General features: G+C 36.4%; 1 protein-coding gene across 10 annotated transcripts in view; it reads left to right on the top strand.

The window, feature by feature from the left end:
• Positions 1-264: 264 nt before the first annotated feature.
• The window catches only part of LOC127166478 (protein unc-80 homolog), a 70,239-nt gene continuing 48,132 nt past the window's right edge, over positions 265-22,371 (top strand). For 5 of the 10 annotated variants that reach the window (XM_051111771.1, XM_051111770.1, XM_051111772.1 and 2 more), the window contains exons 1-17: positions 265-580; positions 980-1,028; positions 3,447-3,603; positions 3,718-4,013; positions 5,726-5,849; positions 6,036-6,100; positions 6,243-6,376; positions 7,403-7,670; positions 11,587-11,721; positions 11,882-12,098; positions 12,427-12,558; positions 14,023-14,291; positions 16,399-16,716; positions 16,800-16,931; positions 17,115-17,262; positions 20,041-20,091; positions 20,543-20,691. In XM_051111771.1, the coding sequence (XP_050967728.1) occupies positions 489-580; positions 980-1,028; positions 3,447-3,603; positions 3,718-4,013; positions 5,726-5,849; positions 6,036-6,100; positions 6,243-6,376; positions 7,403-7,670; positions 11,587-11,721; positions 11,882-12,098; positions 12,427-12,558; positions 14,023-14,291; positions 16,399-16,716; positions 16,800-16,931; positions 17,115-17,262; positions 20,041-20,091; positions 20,543-20,691 (2,736 nt within the window). In that variant the 5' untranslated portion in view covers positions 265-488. The remainder of the gene's footprint in view (positions 581-979; positions 1,029-3,446; positions 3,604-3,717; positions 4,014-5,725; positions 5,850-6,035; positions 6,101-6,242; positions 6,377-7,402; positions 7,671-11,586; positions 11,722-11,881; positions 12,099-12,426; positions 12,559-14,022; positions 14,292-16,398; positions 16,717-16,799; positions 16,932-17,114; positions 17,263-20,040; positions 20,092-20,542; positions 20,692-22,371) is intronic. The other 5 variants (XM_051111766.1, XM_051111767.1, XM_051111774.1 and 2 more) reach the window with 4 other exon arrangements.

Here is a 22,371-nt window from a genome sequence, read left to right as displayed (position 1 = left end):
ATTAAACAGTTATTGTGATTACACTTAACTTAATTTGGTGTTTTCCAGCACTGTTAAAGACAGAAAGCAAGAGAGAGAGAGGTCTCATTTTGTTTTTACTTATTTTATTATTTATTCATTTATTTTTACTGTAACAGTGCTTGTAATTGCTGTGGTGTTTTGGCGGAACTGTCATTTTAGGTACTAATAAAACAGTAATAATTGTTACACTAAAATATTCGCGAATCTCGAGATTTTAAGACCCAGAGGGGGTCCGTCGCTCCATCTCATTGATTATTACGTATTTGAAGCCGTATCTTCAAACCGGTGTTCAGTGTCTCTTAATTGACAAGTGGATTCGGTCTTTCAGCGCTGTTCCGCGGGGTGGTGTCGACACAAGTCAACACCTGCAGCCATTTTACGCTCCGATATAAAATATTACGGTGATGCCGTGAATCAAATCTATCTGTGAGCAGCCCGTCTGCACCCTTGAATCCAGCAGGTCAAAAATGGTGAAAAGAAAGAGCCTGGATGACAGTGACCAGGAAAACTGCCGGGGGATCCCGTTTCCGATCCAAACCTTCCTATGGAGACAGACCAGGTCAGTGATTTAGTCGTGGCATAACAGGTGTTTTCTGCGAGTGATTAGTCTGTTTCCCTTGTATATGGCTCCCGCAGAGCGTTTCTCATTCGTATGCATGTCTCATACCGGTCTCTGAATGGATTTCTGTTGCGCTGGTGTCTCGTGCGTCATCTTTTCATACACCGCCGCACCTTGTGTGTCTTATCATGAAACCCTGAACAAAATTTGCAGAATATTCTATCGAATATTTCACCTTCATAGACAAACCGTGCTGTCAGTGCCTCAACCAGAGCTCGTCATAATTCAGTTTCAGTTAAAATCACGTTGTGGCACAGAGTGTCCTTGCCGGCGCGATTATGGCTGTTATTTTATGTAGTTTTATGATATGTAACTAAATGAAAAATGTATCTGTTACAGCGCGTTTTTGCGGCCGAAGTTAGGGAAGCAGTATGAAGCCTCCTGTGTGGTGAGTGTATTAATAATCATAAGTGAACACATTCACTTGTGAATTTCCTCTATCTCAGAAAACTAATCCTAAACCGGAGGTTCATGTACACCTAGATTTATTATAACTGATTTAATGTTAATATACCAACGTACTGAAATACCAAAAATAAATAAGTTGTACACACTGAGAACCACTAGTAAACACAGGTAAAAGGGAAAGCCACATATAATCAAAGCTTGTTTACATATATAGAGTACTAGGGTAGACCAGGTACAGTTGGTACACTTTTTTACGTTGCCACACCAAAACTTGGGACTGAAAAGAAGTGATTTTTTTATATGACATTTCCTTTACTTGTCTACTAAAATATTAATAATTATTTGCATCTATAAGTAGGTCATATTTGCCACAATTAGCTCATAAACACAAGAAGCTTTTTTGTTGTTGGAACAGTACCCGAGTACAGTTGAGACACCCATCCGTAATGCTGTAAAGCTGCCTAACCAATTCACTGCAAGTGTAAAATACCTTTAAAAATGAATATTCAGCTGTATTTATTTCCATTCAGTGTTTAATCTGATTACTTGTTTAGTTAAAAGTGGTTAATTTGTAAAACATTGTACTGTAATGGCAAAAAGTGATATAATATTTAATTTCAGTTCATCATTTTAATAGTAACAGTTGAAAACTTGAGTAACAGTAAAAAAAAAAAAAAAAAAACATTGAACAATTGCAAACAGCAATAATAAAACAGATCAAATGCAAACAATAACCTAATAAACATAATAACAATAAACATAATAAATAAAACATAATAACAATAGCCTAATATCCCATAATAACAAAACAAAGGTCATTCTCAAAACAAAGACATATTGTCTGAATGTGACTATTAACTTGTGATCTTACATTGTGCGACTAAACTGCAATTCTAGTTTGGGTACAATTGATACATTGTGTCTCAGCTGTACCCCGCGGGCCACCTTGAACATTTCTCTAGATTTTACAGTGACCATGCATGACACAAAGTCATGCAGTAAATGTCAGTTTTCAGAGCACAGATTAAGGTTTACGAAAATGAAAAAGTTAACTTTAACAGTCATGTAAGGATGAGAAGCTATTAATTGTGGAAGGAATGTGGTGAAATGAAAAAGTACTGTAGAAAAAAAAACGTTCGCCTATATCTTTGGACTGGAGAACTGCATGCACTTTTTCTAACGATCAAATAGGGTGCTGATACGCATGTGTGAATCAAGTTTCATAGATCAGACTTGTTCCTCACTTAAGTTATTTACAGTAAGGTGTTTCAAATGTACCACCGGTCTACCCTACTAATGACAATAGCTAAAATGTGACCCTGGACCACTAAACAGGTCAGTTTTCTGAAACTGAGATTTATACATCATCTGAAAGCTGAATAAATAATTTTTGTATTGATGTATGGTTTGTTAGGACAATATTTGGCTGAGATACAACTATTTGAAAATCTGAGGGTGCAAACATATCAAAATATTGAGAAAATCACCTTTAAAGTTGTCCAAATAAAGTTTAGCAGTGTATATTACTAATCAAAAATTAAGTTTTGATATATTTGCAGTAGGAAATGTACAAAATATCTTTATGGAACATGATCTTTACTTGATACCCAAATGATTTCTGGCATAAAAGAAAAATCAATAATTTCGACCCATACAATGTATTGTTGACTATTGTAACAAATATACCCGTGCTACTTAAGACTGGTTTTGTGGTCTAGGGTCACAAATAATTCAATAAACATTTATTTAACAACACAGAATGTGACATAAAACTTTAATTTACATAACTGATAACAAAGAACTAAGAAAAACATAATTATTTTAATAAAGTGTCACATAGGGAAATTTAAATCTACAATTTTTCATTGTAAATTATAATATGACTTGTTCTTTTTCATTTCCAAAAACTGTACATGTAACCGTATATTACTTTAAAAATATTCTGTAAGATTTATTATAGTTTTTCATTAAATATAATAAGGGAACCAATACCATTAATCAATTAACAGGTTTTTACTTGAGCGCTTTTACAGTTGTTTACTGTTAAAATGAAAAATTTACAGTGTGTATCCGCCTTTTTTTAACTGAGGTTAAAGTAATGAATTATGCTTTCGTTTTTTAATTTTGCATTCTACTACCCTTGCATACAAGACTGAAAATCATGGATTTAATTGTGAATAATTTTAGAGTTTTAGGTTTAGAGTTTTTACCTGTAAGAAATAAAACCAAATCTGCATATAGTTCTGTTAATAATAATTTTTATTTTAATTTTATTTTTATGCCATATGACTTACTGTGATGCTGTTATATCATTCTTGTGTACAAATAATACTGTAACGAGAAATAGTAAACAATAAGTGCTTTTGAGGATTGTGTCTCACACTTTTATCCTGCCTAGTCATTTGAGCGGGTGCTGGTGGAGAACAAACTCCACGGGCTCTCTCCAGCCCTCACCGAAGCCATCCAGAGCATCTCTCGCTGGGAGCTGGTCCAGGCTGCTCTGCCTCATGTTCTCCACTGCACTGCTATCCTTCTCTCCAACCGCAACAAGCTGGGTAGGAACCCTCATTAATCTGCAGTTGCTATGTTCTTTGTGCTCTGTGTGTTTGAGTGAATTACTTTTGTGGTTAATTTTATTGCTCAGCATGTCCACAATCTCTGTTTACCAGGACACCAGGATAAACTCGGGGTAGCTGAGACAAAACTCCTTCACACGCTACATTGGATGCTTCTGGAAGCAGCCCAGGAGTGCCACCAGGAGCCTGGCCTGGGACACGGCTGGTCTGGGGGCAGCAGTGGTAGCAGTAGTGCCTACCTTCAGCCCATGGGGAACCAGGGTCTCACAGACCACAATGGCAGTACACCTGAAGAGAATGAATATGCCCGTGCCAAACTCTACCATAAGAACATGGCCACCGTGGAGCTCTTTGTGTTTCTCTTTGCCCCCCTCATTAACCGGATCAAGGTTGGAGCTTGTACTGTTATTGTAAATATTATATTTTTTTTCTCTGCAGGGCTCAACAATAAGGATATCCTGCTGGCCCAAGGCCAGTGTGAGTGACTTCATTGAAGTTGCTGCATTGCCACTGAAAATTTTACATTATTGATGTTGTGCGTTCATTTTAATGCCTTAGTTTTCCGTGATCTATTCTAGATTGTTGATGCAAATTCTTCTGATTTGTCACTAGATAATGTTATCTAGCTGGCAAACACAGAAGTTAGCAGACCTTTTCATTACAGCTGTATAATTTCCAGCTTGCTGTAAATATATATATTTTTTATATAAATTATATAAATTAAAATAAAATATTCTGTTTATTATTGTTTAATTATAATAATTATATTATCATTTAATAATAATTATTTAATCATTTAAATATTTTATTGATAAAAAATGAAACCTAACATTTACTGGAAAATATAAATATTTCTATCAAATTCTAGCGATATTTTTTTTTGCAAATAAAATTAGTGAGCCCTACTTTATCATTTCATAATCCTTATTGTTATAGCAGTGCATGTACTTTTTTAATTTTGCAATTAATAATGTATTAATTTGCTTTAATAATAAAAATAATAATATATATATATATATATATATATATATATATAATTTAACAGTAAAAATAAAATTTAGTGTTTATATACATATATATATATATATATATATATATATATATATATATCATTTAGTGTTAAACTTAACATTTACTGAAAAATGTAAATATTTCTTGCAAATATAAAAATAAAAACTGATCAATTTTTGTGGGCCAATGAAATTTTTTTAGGACAACGCAAGTAGAATCTTGAAATTCTCATTGTTGAGCCATATCAGTTCAAAATCCTTATTTTCATGGTTGTCCATGTACTTTTTTACTTTTGCAATTAATAATTTACTAATTTGCTTAAACAAATATATATATATATATATATATATATATATATTATATAATCATTTAAGTATCTTAGTGATAAAACGAAATCCAACATTTACTGAAAAATAAAAATATTTCTAGCAACTATAACAAAAACAGATACTTTTTTGTGGCGGGGCCAATGAAATGTTTTTTTTTTTTAGGACAAAGCAAGTAAAATCTTGAAATTCTTATTGCTGAGCCCTACTTTATCTGTTCAGAATGCTTATTTTTGTGGGTGTGCATGTACTTCTTTTTTGTTTTTGCAGTTAATAATTTATTAGTTAGCATATAAAATTAAAAATTAGCAATAAATGTATATATAATTATAATGATTTAATTATTTAAATATTTTAATGATGCAAAATGAAACTTAACATTTACTGAAAAATATAAATATTTTTAGCAAATATAAAAATAAAAACTGATCTTCATATTTTTTCAATGTTTCAATATTTTTTAGGACAAATCAAGTAAAATCTTGAAATTCCTATTGTTGGGCCCTTCTTTATCAGTTTATAATCCTTATTTTTATGGCTGCGCATGTATTCTTTTGTTTTTGCAGTAAATAATTTATTAATTTGCTTAAACTGCAAAAAAAAAAATATTCTAGTTATTTAATCATTTAAATATTTTAGATTCCTTTTGTTGTGCCCTGCTTTATCAGTTTAAAATCAGTTTTTATGGCTGTGCAATTAATAATTACTTAACTTGTTTAAACTGAAAAAAAAAATCATCATTTTGATCATTTTGCATTTGGCAGGAGTCTGATCTCACCTTTCGATTAGCTGGTGGACTTGTTATTTGGCAGCCAATGTGGGAGCACCGTCAACCTGATGTTCCTGCTTTTTCTGCCCTTGTCAAACCCATGCGTAACATTGCTACAGGTCAGATTTCTGTAAATTCACCTATTTTACAGTTCTTTTAACACTTCTGTCCTCAACAACATCATTTTTGGTCTGTTTTACCAGCATTAAACCCAAAATACAATTCCATCTTTGCTCATTGTTCTTTATGTGTGAAAATCATTCATGTTTCACACATCTGCTATCTCTCTGTTATAATCTTCCCAGCAAAGAGGAATTCTCCCGTGAATAACCAGTGTAGTCCTCATGATACCAGTAACCCATGCCCTGCAGTGAGTATTCAGACTGTGATTTGCAGCTGCTCAGCCCCTTGTGGCTCATTTAGTCCTGACGTATATTAATTTCCTCTCGTAGTGCATTAACATCATTGTTTAGCTGGGGTCATGTGATTTCCTCTTCTATCTCGGCTTTCAGGTGGTATGTGAATCAGCCCGGCCAGACTCCTCCTCCCCCTCGGTGACAGGACAGAGCTGTCGCCGTGGCAACTCTGTAGAGAAGGGAGGGTCCTCACAGCAGGTCTTTGAAAAAGGATTTTCACAACCAAAGAAGTGAGTGTTTATACATACAGGTAGTGCATGTAGCAGGACTAAATACTGTCAGTATTTACAGAAAGAAAAAAATCATATTAAGACTTGGTGGTTCTACTCTGACAAAATCGCTTAATCTTATAATAAGGTTCCATATGTTAATTTATTAGTTAATGCAATAGCTATCATGAAATAATATGAAATAATGATTTACAGCAATTATTATTCTTAGGTAATGTTAATTTCTATATACACTACCAGTCAAAAGTTTTTGAACAGTAAAAATGTTCATGTTCTTTTAAAGAAGTCTTACTCTTCTGCTCACCAAGCCTGCATTTACTTGATCCAAAGTACAGCAAAAACAGTAACATTCTGAAATATTTTTACTATTTAAAATAACTCTTTTCTATTTGAATATATTTTAAAATGTAATTTATTTCTGTGATTTTAAAGCTGAATTTTTAGTATCATCACTCCAGTCATAAGATCCTTCAGAAATCGTTCTAATATTCTGATTTGCTGATCAAAAAACATTTACTATTATGTTGAAAACAAAATAATAAATGTTTTTTAATATTAAAAAATCTTAGTGTTCAAAAACTTTTGACTGGTAGTGTATGCAAATACATTTTAACATGTATCTGTATAAATTAATGTTATTTGCTTTACGTGAATTACCAATGGAAAATAACACATTTATAAATGAATATTAACTTAGATTGCTGTAGAAATTAATTGTTAGTTCATTATTACAACATTATTATATCATATTAACTAATGTTAACAATTTGAACCTTGTTGTAAAGTGTTGGCAAAAAAGTTTATCACAATCTTTTAAAACTAGAATCATTTTAAAGCATTTTTTCTTTAAACTCATCTTATGTTGGCTAGATAAATAGTGTCCGGTTCCAGTCAGACTCCCATCTGTCATGGTGTTAGTCTGTGCATGTGTTCACAGTGCAGTTGCCAAGCAACGATTCTGAGCAAACTATTCTTTCTGACCATCATTTTCTGTAACAAATCTCTCTCTCTTCCTTTTACTGAAAGTTTCTCAGTCCCTGGTGGCATCTCTGTATCACAACGAGCAAGGTACGCAACATATTTTGATGTTGCAGTGCTGCGTTGCTTGATGCAGCCTCACTGGACAGAAGAAGGTGTGCACTGGGCCCTCATATACTACCTGCAGCGGCTACGTCAGATACTGCAGGAGAAGCCTGAACGCCCCCCTGAGCCCCAGATACCCCCTTTACCACGGCCCCGCAGTAGTTCCATGGTGGCTGCGACGCCTTCTTTGGTTAATACTCACAAGACACAGGTAACAATCCTACGTCAGTTAACTATCAGTGAGACACTGTGTTTTAACATAGCAGTTTCAAATGGTAATAGGCAGTATTAGATTCTGGAGGGCGAGGGTTTAAAATACATTCCATGATCATTAATGTATTTATAATTCATGAATTAATTTTCAGAAATGTACCCAGAAATGTACTAAGGCCCAGAAATGTACTAAGGACATCATTAAAATAGTCCATGTGACATCAGGAGTTCAACCGCAATGTTACGAAGCTACGAGAATACTTTTTGTGTGCAAGAAAACAAAAATAATGACTTTATTCAATAGTTTCTTCTCTTCTGTGTTAGTCTCGGCCGCCATTCGTGAGAGTACCACAGCACATACGTGTGGTGCTGCTGACGCAGGAGCCGGCGTTCAGACGTATACCCTGCATGCGCTGCACTTTGTTTACAAGCAAAAGAAGACACACACTGTACATAAAGTGTCTTCATAAACATGTTTGAAGATTTCAACAAAGAGGATTACTTTAAATTTTTTACCAAGCCTTACTTATGTGAAGCAGAATATACAGGCAATGAACTAAGAGAGATGGATGTTGTATGTCAGAAAAAATGTATTTGCATACACTACTAGTCATAACACGCATACATAGTGGTACTCTCGTAAATGTCGGTGGAGACTGACACGGAAAAGAAGAAATTGCTTAAAGTTATTTTTGTTTTTTTTGCACACAAAGTGTTTTTGTAGCTTCATAACATTACAGTTGAACCACTGATGTCACATATTTTAACGATGACCACTTTCTAGGCCTTGAACATGTCAGTTACATTGCTGTCTAAGCAGGGTCAAAATGCTTTTGGATGTCAACAAAAATATATTAATTTTTGTTTCAAAGATAAACAAAGGTCTTACGGGTTTGGAACGGCATGAGGGTAGTAATTAATGACAGAATTTTTGGGTTGACTATCACTTTAAGTGGAAGCCATGTAACTGTAGGTGTGTTCACGTCATGTTGAAATTACTGTAATTTGGAGGTTTCAACATGTAAAAATTGTTTATGTCCTTGTAAAATTCGTAATTACAGCTTGTGAGATGGTACTCTTCTGAGAGTTTCTTCTTGTACCATGTGACCGCTGTACCACCTGACCACTGCAGATTTATTTATGCGTTGATAGTGGTAATTTCTGGCCCGAGGACATGAACAGCTCCAAATAGAAAGTCACACGTTGTCATCTCAAGTCTATGGTAATTAGGAAATTGCGTGAATGCAGCATATCATCAAGGATGCATGGATATTAAAATTTCAGCAGATTATTATTTTTATGCTATTATTGATACGCAATAAATGGTCAGTATTTAAATTCCATATAATCTGGCTAATTTGACCAAAAAATATAAATGTGAATAGGCATCAAAGCATTTTAAAAAACAGCCTTTAATAAATCCACAAAGTACACTCATAGGAAATTGTAACCACATCCTTGTACAAAAATGATTAGAACAAAGGAACTGAAGAAACATAGGGCTTATATAATAGGAACATAATCAAGTTAACCGAAAAGGTGTGGGAGCTTATGGGTAACTATGGAAACAAACAAAAAAAAATTAGGAACACAGGCAAACTGGAACAGAACACAGTGAAAACTAAACCAAAACAGAAATAACACTAATACTATTAAGTTATTCAGTTCTGATATTATGTTAATGAATTGACCCTTCGCAAAAACGCACCCTCTTCAGTTACTGTTCTGTTGCTATGTACCCGGTAAACTGTTCTCCCACAGTGAAAAATACATCACGGAACAAAGACACAGACAAGACAAAGCAGGTTACTTCTGGTATGAAACAAGGTCTCAGCTTTAAAATGTTGTCATTTTTCAAGAAATTTAAACAGTAAATACCATGTTGTGGCTCTTTAATGTGTCGTGACAGATCACTGCATTGCCTTATTAGATCAATCAACACGTGAACTGATCGTCTTTTCTTATTTACATAAAACATCACATATCAGAAGGTATTTTATTTCAACCACGGAAAGACATCAATACGCATCATTTTTCGAGTTTAAGTCCACTGAAGTTAATCTACTCTTCTGTCTGCTTTGTTTGTCGGACATAATGGCGGATTCAGCATTATGATTGTTTAGATCGCCTGTCAATCAGGCTGTTTTGTGAAGGGTCAGTAGTGTTGTACTGTTTTAAAATGAGTTGTGTGAGATAATGGATGTCGATGTGGATGGTTTAAATGCATTTTTGCTTGATACATTATTACTAGAAATTTTGTATGTATCCCCATGATGGATTTGGCATCTGATTAATTTTGCCTCTCCACAAATAAAGATCCAAAGACACTCACTAGTAATGAGTAATAGGGATAAATGTAGTTTGAGTGATGAATGGAGCTCAAACGTAGTTCAGGCAGAACACGGTGTGACAGCAGCATCAGCTGATGTTCAGCTGATTGTAACTCCTCCCACTACAATTAAATAAGCTCATCCGTTCTCACACAGGCCTTGGTCTGTCGCACAGACATGCGCTTACCATCCTCCATCCTCAAGGTCCTCCTCCCTATACAGGCACATGATCACTTAGCATCTTGTCCACGGAAAGCATCTATCAGCAATCGTTGCTTAATCTTGTCCAGTCTCATTTACAGACCTGCAGGGGAATGGGGGAATGGGGGGATGGGGGGATGGGGGGAGGGTGTTGGGGGGAGGGTGTTGGGGGTTCAAACCTCAGTGAGGTTTGCTTGTGGACCGCGAATCCCGTTGCCAAAATAATGTTCAGGACTTCTACAATAATCTTAATCAAACAGAGTGGTCCTGACTGAACTGAGCAATCTTACACAAAGTTATGTTCTTTTTGGACAAAATAAAGTTCATTATACAAGAGGCATTCTAAGAGTGCTGATATTTCTTTGTATCACTCCTCTTGTCTGTTTTCATGTTCTTCCAGGCTGTCATTTTGCGCATTAGTGGTGGAAGTTATTCAGTGACTTTCTGTAGGTTGTATAGTTCATAGTCTAGTAATGGCAAGTGAGTCACTGAATCATTCATTCAACCATTTCAATCAGAAATGCTGATTCATTCAGTAATTAATTAAATGTGTGCTTCTTATTGGTACTTCATTAACACAGTCAGCCCTAGAGCCATCAATAATAGCACTGCTATTATTGTTAGGCTTAATAATAAGCCTATTATTAGGCTTGAAACCTTAGGTTTAAATAACACAGGATTAAGGATCAAGATGTGCCATTGAATGAATCAGCCGTTCGTTCGAACGAATGATTCAATAATTAAATCAGTGACTTGCCGCCATCTGCTGGCAGTTTCAATTTCATTTTTTAAAAGTATCTTTTCAGTTATTTAAAATCATTTAATATTTCTATATTTATAATTTTATACTTAAAACATTCATCTCAACATGAATTTATGAGTTTAATTGCACTCATGCCACCTCTGAGCCCCATTAAACATATGAAAATACTCCTACAAGCCACTTTTGTTTTTCTGTTCCACCTTTGTAGTACAAATTAATTTTGTTAATACTGATTTCATTTGATTGGTAACGTATTTTTATTCTACTTGTTCTTATTCTGTTGTTATAATTAGAGAGTTTAAAAAGCTTATAAAATATATTTTTCTTTCAAATTTGAATAAAAGATGACATACTTTTAATAAAGTTCAAAAAATGCCATTACAAAGGTAAAAACAAAATTCCCCTGTAAATCACTGTAAGGAGTCAAATATCACCTCGTAATGGAAAGGCTAATTTTTGATCAGATTTGTTGATTATTGATTAGAAGGTGCTCTTGAAATTTTGCTGATTTGAAATGAACCGAAATAGTATTATTCAACATTTTACCATCGTAATAGATCATAGGTTTTTAAAAAATGCATGTCTCTTATACACTGATTTTTCTTTCCCATTTTTTTAAGGATATGACTCTGAAATGTAATGAGGAGAGCAGGTCTTTGAGCTCTGAGACCTTCTCCAAAGTGTCAGTTACCAACCTCAGGAGACAGGCAGTCCCTGATCTCTCAACTGAGATGGGCATGAACATATTCAAAAAGGTATGCAGATTATTTTTATGAAAGTTTCAGACAGTAAAACAATATGATATATTTTAGTTTTTGCAAAATCTCTAAGTAAATGTTGATATTACATGCAAGGTTCTCTTCTCTTGATTTTCTTAAAATGTAATTTTCACTATGCCACTATGCACTTTTTCAGTTTAAGAACCGTAGAGAAGATCGAGAGAGAAAAGGCTCTATTCCATTCCACCATACTGGGAAGAAACGGCAGCGGCGGATGGGCGTACCTTTCTTGATGCATGAGGATCACCTGGATGTCTCACCCACACGCAGCACCTTCTCATTCGGAAGCTTCTCTGGTCTGGGAGATGACCGTCGCACACTGGACCGTGGGGGTTGGCCTTCCACTATCATGGGTATGTAGGGCCCTGTGAAATTGTTTTATTTTTACCCGATTTCCATTTATTTTTATGTTTTTGCCTTTTTTTTCTTTTTCTGGACTGTCTTTTAATTTTTAATCATCAAAAAACTTTTTTCATACAGCTTTCATACAACTTTATACTATATATAATTAATTACAATATTAACAATTTATTTAAAATTTTTCTGGATTCTGTGTTTAGTGGTTTAATGCATCAGCCCTACCCATACAAGTTATCTATTTACAAATCGCTTGCTCTTGTATTAGATACAGATTAGACACAGATTACTGTTATATTGCGGCTGTGTTTTATTGTATTTAAGGGAAGTTAACACGCCGTGGAAGCTCAGATACTGCCGGAGATGTGGACAGTCTTGGAGCAAAACATTTTCACTCCCACCACAACTTGCCTGAACACTCCAACAGTCACAGTGACAATACCATCAAAGAGGGTGGTAAGCAAATGACTAGCACTATCACACTATTCATTCCAACTCTATTGCGTTTAATTTTCATGGAATTAATAAAGATTAATAAAATTAAACTGGGGTTTTCAAACTGGGGTGCTAGGGTCTCAACTGAACATTTAAGAGAAAAAAATAATAAATTTGAATTGTTCATAATTATTTTAAATTAGTAATCATGCAATTTACTAATTTACTTATTTACTCATAGACAGTGATAGGAATAATGGCGTTATAAATAAATGGCATTACTAACAGCGTTATTTTTTTCAGTAACGAGGAATCAAACAAATTACTGTTTCCCCCTTTACAACGCTGTTACCATTACTGACAATGAAATGCGGTGTTACTAACTTATTATTTATTTTTCAGTTCATCTGAATTGATGTGCAGCGTACCTGTATTTGATAAACCATAGTATCACATACACGCAAAGAAAGATACAGAGCGAGAGAGTTTTGTATACATTGCAGAATTGACGTGCTATATGTAAACAATATTCTTTGTTGTATTTTCCTGTCAAAATTGGAATTCTTCAGCTTTTAAGAACTATCGGTTTCTCCAGGAGTAGGCGGAACTAATGCGCAAACTGCAGTCTCATTGGCTGGCGCTCACCTATTATCATCCCTGTTTTGATTTCAGCAAATCAGTTCAAGTGTACGCAGACAACATGATTAATATTCATGAACCCAGCAGCTCATTAATCCTTAGTGCATTTTATATTGTTATTGGTAGAAGAATTCGTAGTAGTTTTGTTGTTATCGTCATTATTTGTAGTTTTTTTCCTTTTTTATAGAAACACTAAATAATATCTTAAGCACCACCACCAGTCCTAAGTTCAGTCAACATGACAAATGTGCATTCATACATAGTTATTCTAATTACTACAGTTCTAATTACTAAAGTTTAATGCTAAATTATTATAATAGCATATAATGCTTGACTGACTGATGCTATATGTACTTTCAGATATTTAAAAAACTATGGATATTTAATATTAGCCTGGTGAATAAACAAACAAAAAAAAGACTAGCCAATGGCGATTCTATTGCCAAGGTGTCCATAGAAGGCTGAGAATATTTATAATAATTTTTTGAATTTGATAGGTGTTTCTTACATTGTCCCACAGCAACATAAAATACATTATAGTAGATTAGTGTGCAATGTTTTATAATAATAATAATTTATTCTATTTAGTGTCAATTTCATTCAGTTAACATATTTAATATTGTGGACATCAAAGTTATTTAACATATTTGAACATTTTATTTTATTTTTTTAAGTTACACAATAGTTCCTTTCCCTGGTAATTAGTTACTTTTATAATGATGTAACTATGTAATAATGACTGTATTACTAACTCAGTTACTATTTGTGAGAAGTAACTATAACTAATTACTTTTTTAAAGTAAAGTGGCCAACACTGCTCATAGACTTGTCTTGTTTCTTTCTCAGTTCGTTCCCAGATTTCCACCATCACTATGGCTACATTTAACACAACTGTGGCTTCATTTAATGTAGGCTACACAGATTTCTTCACAGAGCACATAAAGAAACTGTGTAACCCCATTCCCATCCCTGAGATGCCATGTGAGCCGCTGGCCTGCTCCAACCTTCCCCGAAGTCTGACAGACTCCTGCATCAATTACACATCGCTAGAGGACCGAGACACTATTGAGGGGACTAACAACTTCATTTTGAAGAATGGCATGCTAGACCTCATGGTAAGGGCATGGGTTTACTGTCACAGAATGAAAGATTTGCTTATACACTATCGGTCAAAAGTTTAGATATTTAAGATTATTTAACGCTGTTAAATGAAGGCTCTTATGCTCATTTGATCGAACCTACAGTAAAAACGGTACAATTCTGAAATGTTATTACAATTTTAAAATGACTTTTTTATTTCAGTATATTTTGAAATGTAATTTATTTCTGAAATTAAAATAAAAAGTCTTTAGTTTCACATGATTATTCAAAAATCATGAAGTATTATTAATAGTAGTATTATTATTATTTCTGCTCATTTTTTAAACAAGAAATCTTTTCTAACATGATAAATATCTGTACTGCCACTTTTGATCAGTTTAATGCATCCATGTTAAATAAAAATGTTGATTTCTTGTTTTAAAATCTTACTTACCCCAAACTTAAATCACAGTTTTCACAAAAATATTAAGCAGCACAACTATTTGTTACATTTTTTGTTATTATTTTAATTAGTGTGTTATTATTTTAGAAGTGTGTTTCGGGTCATTGTCCCGCTGGAAGACCCATGACCACTTATGGAGATGCAATTTTATGACACTGGCCACTAAGTTGCACCCCAAAATTCTTTAGTAATCATCAGCTTTCATGATACCATTCACACAGTCAAGGCATCCAGTGTCAGAAAAGCAAAGCAAAAGCAAAGCAACCCCAAAACATCTTTGAACCTCCACCATGGTTGACTGTAAGGACTGTGTTCTATTTTTTTTTTTTTTAAGATCTATTTTTGGCATTTTTTGCCTTTATTGTGACAGGACAGTTTAGAATTGACAGGAAGTAAAGTGGGAGAGAGGGGGGGATCAGAGGTGGGCTGGGATCAAGAAAGGTCCTCGAACACAGGACGCCCAGAGCACAACGGTGCTGTATGTCGGCGCGCTGCCCACAAGGCACTGTGTTCCTTTCTTTGAAGGCCTCATTTCTTTTTCTGTAAACAGTGCCATGATCTATGATCCATGCTCTACTTTTGTCTCATCTGTTCACAGTACGCTATCCGAGAAGGATTGTGGTTTTGTCACATAAGTTTTGGCAAACTCCAGTCTTGCTTTTTTATGCCTTTGTGTCAGCAGTGGTGTCCTCCTAGGTGTCTTACTATAGCGTTCCTTTTCATTCAGATGGCGACAGATAGTGTGAGCTGACACTGTTGTACCCTGTGTCTGCAGATCAGCTTGAATTTGTTTGGAAGTTAATCAGGGTTCTTTATCCACCATTCGAACAATCATTTATTGTAATTTTTCATTAACTTTGCTCTTACGTCCACATCCAGGGAGGTTAGCTACAGTGCCTACACAGGAACATTAAGATCTCTGGAGATGGACTTGTATCCTTGAGATTGTCCATGATTTTCAACAGTTTTTTTCTCTCAAATCCACAGACACTTCTTTCTTCTCTCCATGCTCAGTGTGACACACGACACAAAGGTCAAATTTTCTCTGTTTTAACTTGTTGCAAGTGTGATTACTATTTTGCCCACACCTGTAACTTGTCACAGGTGTGTCTAAACACAAATTACAGGAGCATTACATGTTTGAAAAGCAATTATTTCTTACAATTTTGACAATGTGCCAATAATTTTGTCCAGTCCAATTTTGAGTTCTCTGTGAAATTTTATCAAGTTTGACTTTTCTTCTCTGTTTTTTTTTGTGTTGTTGCAGTGCAAACAAAAACAATAAGCATGTGAATATCAAAACATTTGCAATTGGTGTTGCATTTTCTGACAGAATTGCAAGGGTGCCAATATTTTTGGCCATGACTGTATATTTTACAATATTGCATTTACTGTATTCTTGATCAAACAAATGCAGCTTTGGTGAGCGTAAGAGACTTCTTCAAAAACACTAAAAAAATCAATCAAAATCACTTTTTTGAATCAGTTTCAATTTTTGACCAATAGTGTCAAATTCTGTGTTCCGGATGGCCATTAACTTCTGAGGAAAATGTAAAAATTATTTTAGATTTAGTTTACCCCATTAAGCTTGAAAAGATCTGACCATATGCTTCATATATAGTGTTGCCTTCATAATAGTAGTGTTGCCTTTCCTGTTCATCGCTGTGTTGTTTTTCAAGGCTATTCTGCGGGCCCTGTATGCTGTACTCACCCATGACATCAGTTCTCGGATTTGCGACGTGGCACTCAACATCATCGAATGCCTCCTGCAGCTGGGTGTGGTGCCCAGCATGACGAAGAAAGCCTCCAAACCTGAGGATAAAGAGGCGGAGCGTCCAAAGGAAGGAGCCAGTCAGAGTGTGGGTGGAGCTCAAGGGGAGGCAGTTGGAGGCACAGGAGCAGCACCTAATGGAGGTGGTGGAGGAGATGGAGGAGGAGGTGGTGGAGAGAGCCGTGGAGGAAGCAGAGATGATATAAAGAATAACAAGGACAACAAGGTAAGCCACTTATTAATTGTAAATAAATGTGTGAGAGTAGTTATCATAATCAAGACTTCATGCATTTTTTAAATCATCAACAGGATGGAGACACTTTACTCAGCACTCACAGGTTGGCTCTCACCATGCTTATTAAGATCGTAAAATCACTCGGCTGTGCGTACGGCTGTGGTGAAGGCCATCGCGGGCTTTCTGGAGACCGCCTTCGGATGCAGGTCAATATATGCGTACGAGTGAAATATGATTTTACAGTGCAGATTTTACATTTTTTAAGACGTTTAATCACTTGGTCAGATAATATGGATTTCATAATGTATGTAGTATATGATACATTTCCATGTAACAGTTATTTGTATCTAACAATGGTGAATGAATAGATGTTCTGTACTGTTTTTTAGGCGCAGAACTGTTTGACTACTCTGTACAAGCTGGATAAAGTGCAGTTCCGTCAGACTATGAAAGAATACGTTAATAAGGATTCGCTCAACAACATTGTGGATTTCCTGCACGCCCTACTTGGCTTCTGCATGGAGCCAATCACTGACAGTAAGAGGGCAGAGCTGCACTTGTTAAGTGCATGTCTTTAACATGCCCAGGCATATTTTTTTATCCCTTTTCTGAAGTCTCCAAAGATACAGCATGAGCCCCATTTTCATACATCAGTAATAGAGATGGATTTGTCTTTTCCTAAAATAGAGATAAACCTGATTTTTTACGTTTTGATTATTTAGCTGTGTATTGAACTTTCATTTAAAACTCGAAATACAGTAAAATGATTCATTTTATATTTACATTTAAAACAATAGAACATTAAAACAAATAAAACACTACAGGTCCAAAGTCTGGATTAATGAAGATTTTTGAGAGTGTTATGCTCAACATTTGATGAAAAATACAGTAAAAACAGTAATATTTTGAAATATTTTTACAATTTAAAAATAACTGTTTTCTCTTTATCCCCCGGTTTCACAGACAAGGCTTTAGCCTAGTCCTAGACTAGAATGTAAGTCAGCTGTTTCAACTGAAGAAACTTACACTGGCTGATTTTAAATTATATTGGTGCCTTTGTTGTGAATCGTGATCCACACCAGTAATGTTCTTTTCTAAGCACATTTATAAAAAATTACTTACATGTAATTGAACTATGGGCTAATCTTGGCTTAGTCTAAGCCCTGTCTGTGAAACTGGGCCTATGTTTTAAAATGTAATTTGTTCCTGTGATGGCAGAGCTGAATTTATAATTTAGTCCTGTGATGGCAAAGCTGAATTTCAGCATATTAGAATGATTTCTGAAAGATCATGTGACATTGATGACTGAAGAAATGGATGTTTTAAATTGTTTTTACTGTATTTTTGATCAAATAAATGCAGCCTTGGTGAGCAAAAGAGACTTATATCAAAAACATAAAAAAATTGTAATTATTTAACATTTTTGACCGATAATGTATCACAAACTAATTTTTATTGTAGGGTGCTGTAAGTGAATTTGAAGTAATTATTTAACAGCTCTCTGAAATCTGATTGGTCCGTCGCGAGCTTGAGCAGTGAAATATTTTTGTATAATATCCACTAAGCTATTGACTGTTGTCCATTGCAAGATATCGTTGCTACTTTCATGTCTCTTGAATAACTCCGTCATCTGTTTTCATACCAACTTAGAATAGCTCATTGGTGCCGTTTTGTGACTCAAAACTGGAAGGTTTGAGTATTAATTATTAATATGGTGAGGATAAACCTTTGGTAGATGACTAGAAGCAAGAAAAAAGCAAGAAAATGAAACCATTGCTTGGAAGAACAATTAACTGGTAAGAGACTTAAAGAGCTGGATGAGAGAAAAGTCAAAATAGATAAAGTTACATGTTACATTGTCGCTAATTATGTTAAAGAAGTAGTCCATAGAAAAGGTAACTTTAAGTAACTTTAACATTAATAATAAAATATAAATTAGTATTATAATATCAAAGAGCATTTACTTTCTTTTTCTGTTTTATATAGCAGTAATGAGCTGCTTTCTTTATAGCAAAAGCTAAGCTAATCTATGAGTAAGATAATGAAATCAGGGGTGCGTTTCCCAAAAGCAACTATGGTCACAAGTTCCATCATTACCAATAGAGTTCAGTGGAGCTAACAAACATTTTTAGCTAACGAAGCTTTTAGAAAACACACCCCAGATTATTTCTTATCCGTGTATTTATTTGTTTGGTAAATAAGCAGGATAATGTACTGTACACTCATTATGGGAAAACAAACCCCTCCAGATTTAAACAGGTGGTGCCTGATATTTTCCAAAAATGAACAGCTGACTGTACACAGTGCAATCAAGTCTCATTTCTTGTAGAAATGACTGGAGTGAGCCTAAAACACTGTGGCTTTTAAACCATATTTTCACATTTCCATTTATCAGAACATCTGGATATTTCTGTGTCATACCACATGTCTCAGACACACAGCAGAAATTTTACTTAATAACACAGCCATGAACAATCAGAACAGATCATAGTACCTAATATAGCATGCAAAATAATTTCATGTAATATATCTGAATTTTTCCATTCCTGTCTTTTCAGTAGATTATATGATTAGCTGTTACACCAAATAGATGAGACTGAATCTACATGGTTTGGAGGTTGGGAATATCTATCCAACAGCAAAAACGTTATATTTAATTTTTGGAATGAATATGCCAGCAACGGCATTACAGTTCTATCACAATATAGAAGTCCTAAATTCCATTAAAAAGGCCATGTGCTACAAAGTATTAAATGAGAAACTTGAAGCAAATGTTATAAAACTAGCTGGAAATACAGATCGTCTCTACATTTTTTAATGTCATTTGTTTCTCGCTCCTTGGCCTCTTCTGTCTTCTGCTTTCATGTCTGCCAGTAATATGACTTTCTTTCTTTCTTTCTTTCTTTTTCTTTCTTTCTTTCTTTCTTTCTTTCTTTCTTTCTTTCTTTCTTTCTTTCTCACTCTCTGTCTGCCAGTCAAACTCCACTGTTTGTATCCCAGTCCCTCATCACTCATCCTTTCAGCAGACTTGCCAAACATCATATTGACAGTATCAATTCTTATTTTTTGTTTTCAATTTTATGTAATCAAAACAGCAAGATAAGCTGAATTTCGATTGATTTCTGGCAAGTTAGTGAACATGAGTGAGTGTTATAAAAATGATATCCCTTTGTTTTTTGGGTTGTCTTCTTTTTGCATCTGTGGGTGTGCGTCTGTGCGTGGATGTGTTTTGGAATGAGTTGGTGTTTCCTGACTTACGAGTACATGTCTGTGCTGGCCTGACACCAATGTTGCCCACCATCTTTTCTCTTGCAGAATACGGCAGTGCAGGTGAGAGGTCCAGGAGGGCGAATAAAAGAAACATCGGTAGATACCAAATATCTAAATTTACTGCCAAGACTAGGCATTACACCCATTCCTGCACCCCTCACAATGTCCAGGGTGATGCTCTCACCTGTAGTACAGCTAAACAGTGCTTAGGCCTTACCGAATAAACAAATTTAAAAACCGGCTTTATAAATCCAGCTAAACAAAACTCAACATTGCTGTGAAATCAGAGCATGACCTGATTGTTAGGTCTATAACTGTCTCTCAGGCCACAGTCACTTGCATGTATGCAAACCTTCAAAACCCACAATCACTTTTTAGGTTTTCCTATCATATGTGCTATTGATTTCCCTCCTTTTCATCTTGTAAACATCAGTGCTTCCTGCTTCCCCTTATTGTTTGGCACTTATGGCTGAGCCTCAGTGATTTTGCCCAGACATGGCATCCAGGTCACAGTTATTCTTCTGAGATGACTTGTTTGTGTTTGCAGACAAGGCTGGCTTTGGTAACAACTTCACCACTGGAGGAGATAAGTCTCTGGCCCACAGCATGGAGACTGTGGTGGTGGGCTGCATGTTCAAGTCTCTCATCACAAGATGTGCCTCCACTACACATGAGCTTCACAGCTCTGAAAACCTGGTGAGGGCGCTACATTTAACTCATGTTCTAAACAATAATAAGCTGTTTTCTTTCTTCTGTCTGACTTTCAGATCTGCCTCCATCCAACAATCAACATCCATTTCACACGGATGTATAGTGGAGATACAAATTAGAGAACTAAAATGCTCTATCATTTTGAAATGGCAAAGGGTGTACTTTTATTTGTGTATAGTCATAATAATAAAAAAACAATGTGCTTTTGTAAAATAAATAAAATAAACAGGGTGCGTTCTCTGCCATCTCAGTCTTGTCACCTCTTTTCAGAGACACGTAAATAAAACAGCCTGAATCTTTGTGAATATGTGCCTCACAGAACACAATGAGGGCAGGAAGAACCAAATATGGGCACAAGAGGGAGAAAACAACATAAACAGTCCAAAGGGGTGTGACATTTATCCCCCCCACCACAAGGCACGACCTCGCGCCATAGAGGATAACAGAAACAAAGGAATGGATGGAGGCGACATAGAATGGAAACAAAGGTACGTGCTGTTGGTGGTTCCAGTGGAGGAAGGACTCCAAACAAACTCCAAGGAGGAGGGCAACAAACAAGTCCAGGGTGGTGACGACAGAGTGAGGAGCCAAGGAGGAGACAGAAGGGTCCAGGGTGGATTAGAAGGAGAGAGGAGCCAGGGTGGAGACAGAAGGGACCCGGAGCAAGGCGAGACCCAGGCTGCAGCCCTGATGGCGACCCACGGTGGAGCCGACGGAGGGAGGAGCCGTGATGGAGGAAGGAAGGAATGACGACTCCAGGGGGATGACTGATGGCGGCGGAGCAAATGGAGGTGGAGCCTAAGGCGGACACGGAGAGCCGACGAGCCCAGGTGACACCGAGGATCTGGAGGGCCAAGGCAGTGTCCCAGGCTCAGGCGACCAAGGCGGAGGCGGAGATCCAGAGGTCCGTGGTGGAGCTGGAGCAACAGAGGACTGAGGCTGAGCTGGAGGGAGGAGCCCAACGGAGCCGGTGGGACGGAGTGACGAGGCACAGCTGGAGGAGTGGAGTCCCAAGGCGATGGCGGTATAACGACCAACCAAGGCGGAGCCGGAGGGACGAGGGAGCCTGGTGGAGCTAGTGGGCCGACGGACGACAGTGGAAACAAGGGAGCCATGAGCCTGGGCGGAGCTGCTGGGTCGGAGGCCCGAGGTGGAGCCCAGGATTTGGAGGCTGGAGGCGGAGACGAGGGATCCTCCAGCCACGACACTGATGGAGAATGGCAGACTCACCGCACAGATGGCGGGCTGAGAGTGAGCAAAGGGGCTGCCATGAGACAGCGGGGCTGAGGCATGGAAGACAGGAGAAGGCAGGAGGGACGCTGGACTATGGCTCTCCATCCACGGTGGGCTCAGGCTCATGCTCCACGATGCGGGGTGATGGTGGGCTGGGCACTGGGTCTCGAGTGGGGCTGGTGTCATCGTCCATTTTCCAGAGATTTTCAATCAGGTTTAGATCAGGATTCTGGGCTGGTCGTATCATTAATTCAGTGTTCTTAGCTTCAAGGAACTGCTTTACCCTTTTGCAGGGTGACGGGGGCATTGTCTTGCTTGAAAAGTGCAGGCGGATTGGGAGATGCTTGCAGGGAAGGAACTGCATGTTGCTGAAGGAGGTTCTGATAAAAATTTTCATTCACCTAGTCATGTAGCTGTATAAGAGGCCCAACT

Source organism: Labeo rohita, chromosome 6 (assembly GCF_022985175.1).
Source record: "Labeo rohita strain BAU-BD-2019 chromosome 6, IGBB_LRoh.1.0, whole genome shotgun sequence".
NCBI classification, from domain to species: Eukaryota; Metazoa; Chordata; class Actinopteri; order Cypriniformes; family Cyprinidae; genus Labeo; species Labeo rohita.
This window is presented reverse-complemented; position numbering and strand designations above follow the sequence as displayed.